Below are 6,103 nucleotides of genomic sequence, written 5' to 3' on the forward strand. Positions count from 1 at the left end.
AGAATATTAAAAACTGACACTACAGCAGTGATTGTATTTGTCGTTTCAATATTTTTTGCTGCTATGTGTTTTACGCGTAGATCATTGATTGAACGCATTTAATCCTATACTCATAGCCCATGGTATACTGCACTTTTTACATGTTCTTATATGTAAGATTATATTTATTGTTTTAATATTTTAATTGCGGCTGATACCTATGCAATTTGTATACCCTTTGTGTCGTTAAATTCTGTTCAATTGCTTCTTAGACATGAATTCTTACTGCTATTAATATTACAATGTTCTATTAATCACTGTTTCTTTTATGGCACATTGCCGAAATAAAGATCTTTTGAATGAATACTGACAGCCAGATCAAAGAAACCCGCAAGACACTTAGACCTACAACTGTTAAAATACTGACCCAGAAAAAACCTGAATAGCAGTCCATTAAACACAATGGTATCAGGATTTCATTACACTGTGAATGTTGGCAAATACAAGCTTGATATCAAAGGTGAAAGACTGATGATTAGGGCCTTGGTTAAAGACTAATATTATGATTACAAACATCCTGAAAGTTATGAATCTTGGGAGGTGTTTATAAGATGAATGACATAAGTTGCTCCATGGATGAGGGAGAGGGCCAAGACACAAGGTGGATGGGAGAGGGGGCTCAGGCAGAACGGATGAGAAAGGAGGCAAAGGAGCAGAAGAAGGAAGTGATCTGCAAGGTGCACAAGACAGATAAACCGGCGCACAGTGAACAATGGGAAGAAACCAACGTACAAGAAAGAGGGGGCTGAGGTGGACAAAAGGTTGGAGAAACAGAAGGGGATGCTTGACTGGAGTGAGACACACAGCTGATGAAGGAAGAGACCAAGTGGACGAGAAGGAGTACTGAGAAACAATGTAGACGAGAGGGGGGAACAAAATACAAGATGAATACGTCACACTGAACTGGTGGTAGACAGATCCTCTTTAGTTATTTTTTTAACATTTTGAATTTGTTGGGTCAGGGTTTGTTCACCTTATTCTATTTTTGCTTGGTTACAGTAACACCACTGCTTGTGGGCTGCCTATATATTTATGTTCAAGCCCCAGATTCTGTCCTTTGATGTCGCCCACTTAGCATTTGGAAGTAATGAGTGCATCCGCATAGCTGACACATGCACAGCTTGCAACCAAGGGAAACCCACCCGGGGCTGCAAGCACAGGACCACTGTATTCTATGTCAGCAGTCGTGGATGGATGCAAGCTGACTGGTTAGGTGATAGAAAAGCACCCTTTCAGCGTAGCAGTTATCACAAGGGGAGAGCAGTCTTGCTCTTTTAACAGTAATGATAATATGATCCCTTTTGGATTGCAACATAAGATTTCACTTTTGGGAAAGAGCGATGGGGATACGCTGGGAGTCACTGCTACTTTCATATGGGGCCCCTAGACTTTTTCGTTAGCCTGGAAGGTCCTTCTTCTGGAACTGCGGCACATGAAATATATGAATTATATGTTCATTAATCTTAGATTGCTATGCAGACGTGTGGTTGAAATGCATTTTGCGATCAATGTGAAGGATCCTACTTTCTGATTGATCCAAGAGTCCTGGTTAAATGTTGCCTGTGGGACATGTTAGTCCAAATAGTCCGGACCAGGCATACAATCCTACATTGCGTCCAGGACTCACTGCATACAAGAGGTGGGCACATTAGCTGGGTTTTTAAATATGAATTTTAGTTGGATTGTCATAATCGCTACTTAAACTGAAGGCAGAAAATGTGATTGTGAAATGTTGAGCGCCTCCTTAATGGTTGTTGTTGATGATGATAATCATATAGAGAACTCCAGGCCAAATATGCAGACTTTCAAATTCATTTAGACCACCTATTCTTGAAAATATTGCTACAGACACCTCAGGCGCCACCTTTTGATATCTGGGAAATTATCTCCCTCAGAAGTATTTAGTCAGCTAATTGATTTTAAAATCTGGATATTATAGATTTCAAATTAAGGCTGGTAGGCTTTACCCTGATAAAAGCCAATTCCTCTTACACTAAACCCATGGAAAGGTCAGACCGGGTATCATTGGAGGGCACTAAACACGAGGCACAAAAAAAATCCACTTTTACTAGTGACTCAAACAAAGTTGACCATGATAAAATAGCTGTGCCTCTAGTCTCCACATCCCTGAATTGAAGGTCCGGGATATAGACAAGGACTATAGTGACAGATTCACGCATCTTGAGGGCTTGAAGCTGAATAAATGGAGCAACGAGTATTATAAAGGAAGTAAGTGTATGTTTTCACTACTGTTGCAAGAAGCGTGCATCAGAAGTGAGATCATAAGACACAAACCTACGAGGTACCGATGAAGTTTGCTATTCTAATTATAAGGATTCCTTGGTGGTGACCCTTAACATCTTATACAATTGGTTTGGATCAATCTCCAATAATTGGTAATAGATCTACAAAGACATTAGTACTGTTGTAGTGGACGCCTGCTCTGAAATCTGGGTTAACAAAATACTTTTTCTAAGTGAAAGGGACCAAGATCAAGGAAGGAGTCAGTCCTCCAACTCTCCTGTACGCATTACTGGTGGTTGACATGGTTCCACTAACTATTTGGGGCTGTGAAATGTCAAACTTTAAAGCTATTGTCAGTCCATAATCCTTTCGGTGACCGAGCCGGATTCACAGATAAATAACCTTGTACTGAAACTCTGGGTTTTACTGTCCTAGAATATTGTTGTCTTTCGCCGTCTTCTCATATTGTAGTAATATTTCTAGAGATGGTGAACAAGTAGTGAACACAAACCTTATGTTAAATCGCACTATTATAGGCATGGGGATCGCAATTCAATGTTCTAAAATCATTACCCTTATCACAGTGTCTGCAATGTACTAGCAAAAGTAAACAGGATTTATGAAGTGTAAAATGGGTGCCTGGTGTTTATATATATATATATATATATTTTTACGGTTTTATATAGGACTGACGTGACCTTAGCTACTTCTGTTTAGTTTATGATACGTTTCGCCGTAACAATTTGTGGAAACTCAATTATATGGGCACCTGTTTCATTTGACTTTCTTTTTTTTAATTTAAGGTGTTATTTAAATGTGTTATTGTGTTTAACTTCTGCTGGACTCTAAATCACTAATGCATCTGTGGTCACTGTTATTCAAGACTCAGCCCCACATTCGCTTCCTCTGAGCTAAACATGGATAAGCTGCCCAAAATACTCAGGGAAGCTCAGCAGGCCATCTTTACATTTTATCCAAAGCACATAGGTTCTGTTAGCTAGAGATCACACATCGATTTTTCTTTGATATTACGGCATAACTCTTCAAGGATGAAGGAAACACCTGACAGTGGTAACATCCATGCCACAATTCTTTACAGTATGCAAAGAATACTTGTGCACGGCCCAAAATACCTACAGACACTGTCCCTGCAGTACCACCTGGCTGGAAAACTACCATAAGGCCTGGAAGAGAAATCCAATAGACTCCACTCTCGAGGCTTCATTGGTTGTTTGCAGTGCAAGAAACCTGGAAAAAGCCAGTCGTTAAACTAGTTACATCAAAACACCTCATCTATTCCCCTGATAACTAGAACCAGTTTTGGCTTTAGTACATGTGCGTATATACTCATCAGGAGACAGGTCTGCGCGTCTCATCTTCTGTACTATCTTGACATGTAGCCACAGTAAAATAGCAAGACCCCATTTGAACTGCAGATTAAAATCAATTTTGTGATGTACTTTTTTTATAATGTCTTTTCAGGATGTTCATTTAGAAGAAAACAACACTGAATGGCTCTGGTGACTTTGTGCCTGTTGTGACCTTCTGTAACTTTCCGGATGAGTCTTTTCTGATATAAATTTCCAGTGATTTTGACATACTGTACACTCTGTGACATTACAGAGTGCTCTTCTGCTGCTGTATGTTCATCATTTTCAATAAAATCATGATTTTGTGCATATTATTTGAGTTGTGTGTATGCAGTAAGCATTGTGAGTGTGTTATTACTTCTGTATAAAATACAACACAGTGTATACATTAACCATAGTCAAGAATCTGATTCAGATGCAATAGCAAGAGCTCGATTAAGCATATGGAATATTTAAACAAAACAGTGTTCTACATGGAAAGATCTCTAGAAAAAAAGAGGAAGAGAAAAAATGTAAAATAAGAATCAATGGAGAAATTGTTAATCGTGGCAGAACCACAGACGTAATCCTGGAGACAGTGGTTTCCTAAATTTCTCATTCACCATGTTATCTAAGTTCAGCATATATGCCACTATAAACTTTCCCTTATGTTTGAGTCGGCAAATCTTTTTCACCATAAAACCAACTGTTCTCCTAAGAACCAAAAAGAAAGTATTAGAAATGGGATCCCTGGCTGGCCAGGGCTTGCGCCAAAGTTAGTCAGAGACCACCACTCCTATGTCAGGGCAAGGGAGTTGCACGCCAAGATAACCCCTGCTCACCCTCTAGGTAACGTGGCGCTAGCAGCAAGGCTAAACTTGGAGGCAATGTGAGTTAAGTATTTGCGCACACACCCCAGCAACAACACCCAAGGCCCACCATAAAGGAAACTCCACACAAGGTTATATATAAAAATAGCCTTTGTATTACACCAAAACACATTAGATAAAACACACACACTTTACAATGTGCCAACAGGCATGGGCAGAATTTACAGGGGATATGTACAAGACAGGGCCACATGGACCACTGTCAGGAATCAGCACTTTTAGAACTTAGCACTAGGTAGAATTAGCACTTAGAACATAGAATATAAATCACTGTAGCATAAAATAGAACATAAAGCACACAACCAGTAACTACTGGTAAAGGTTAAGTACCACCTACGCAATCCTAACCACCTTAGGAACAGGTCACGCAGGGAACCAGGACCTCACTAGCACCACCAATACTAGCAAGAACAACCACCTAAGTATCACAATACCTGTAGGGGTATAAGCACATAACACATGATGCAGAACATACATTCAGAGGTGTAAGGAAGGAAAACACATGATGCCTAAAAACATTCAGAGGTGTAAGAACATGGCACATGATGCATTAAAACACATTCAGAGGTGCAGCAAAAGAACAATTGCGCGTTAATCACATTAGCCACAACCTTTGGCAGTCCCTAGGCCAACTGGCCTCTCTAGGGCAAGGACGCCCTGTGTCCCAAAGTCGGGGGTCTAAACGTGGCAGCTGCCCACAAAGTGCTGGGCAGATGTAAAACAATGATGAGGCCAAAGGCGATGGGGGAGCCTCGCAGGCTCTGGACAGATAAAATGTCCCCCTGAGCCTCTCAGGGCTCTAACCAAATGACTGGCCCCTTTGAGCCTCGCTGGGCTCTTCACAAACAATTACGGGCTGTGAGCCTCGGGGCTCTGCGCACAAAATGCCCCCCACGAGCCTCTCTGGGCTCGCAACACAATGTGGGCACTCAAGAGCCCCTCGGGGCTTGTGAATTCAACTGCGGGGTCGTTGGAGCATCTCAGCTCTAAAGAAAACTGTGCGGAGATCGGAGGAGCGGCCCTCTGCCAACCGGGGCCGCTCTAAGGACAACAGAGGAGACTGCTCTCTCACGCGGAGAGAGCTTACTGGAGGGGCGGGCACGGCAACGTGCCCCGACGCCCCCCTCTATTGCAAGCAACCCCGGGCCCCACTCACCAGCTTCTCCGGGTGCAGTGGGGCTCTTCTCCTTTGGCCCGCGAGGCTCACCTTCTTCTCTTCGCCGGCAGCTGCGGGGATCTCCCCACACCATGGGGGCCCCGCTGCTGGACGGGCGGCGTCTCCCTCTTCTTGGCGAGTGCACCGGGGTTCAGAGTAGGCTCCTGCCTGCACCGGTGCTCGTGTAGCCACGACTCTTCCGGGGGAGGCGGGGTAGGCTCCCGCCCTCCTACTTCCGGTTTCCTGCCACTGCTTCCGTCTTGCGGGCCCGCCCACAGTCAGGCGGCCCGCTTTGCTCCCTGCGTTCGCCGGGCCGGCGGCGGTGACTTCGGGGTGACACACGAGAGGCTGGCTCCCCCAAAATCAACAATAAGGTGAGGTGGGCACTCGCTAGGGCTTCCGGCTGTCCTTGTCGTCCCGCCCCC

At 43.6% G+C, this 6,103-nt stretch overlaps 1 protein-coding gene across 1 annotated transcript in view; it reads left to right on the forward strand.

The window, feature by feature from the left end:
* The window catches only part of LOC147729146 (uncharacterized), a 91,681-nt gene extending 87,714 nt beyond the window's left edge, over positions 1 to 3,967 (forward strand). Inside the window, exon 4 of the mRNA XM_086959446.1 lies at positions 3,766 to 3,967. Coding sequence (XP_086815572.1) covers positions 3,766 to 3,794 — 29 coding nt within the window. The 3' untranslated portion in view covers positions 3,795 to 3,967. The remainder of the gene's footprint in view (positions 1 to 3,765) is intronic.
* The last annotated feature ends 2,136 nt before the right edge of the window (positions 3,968 to 6,103 follow it).

Source organism: Lissotriton vulgaris, chromosome 2_2, assembly GCF_964263255.1.
Source record: "Lissotriton vulgaris chromosome 2_2, aLisVul1.2, whole genome shotgun sequence".
NCBI classification, from domain to species: Eukaryota; Metazoa; Chordata; class Amphibia; order Caudata; family Salamandridae; genus Lissotriton; species Lissotriton vulgaris.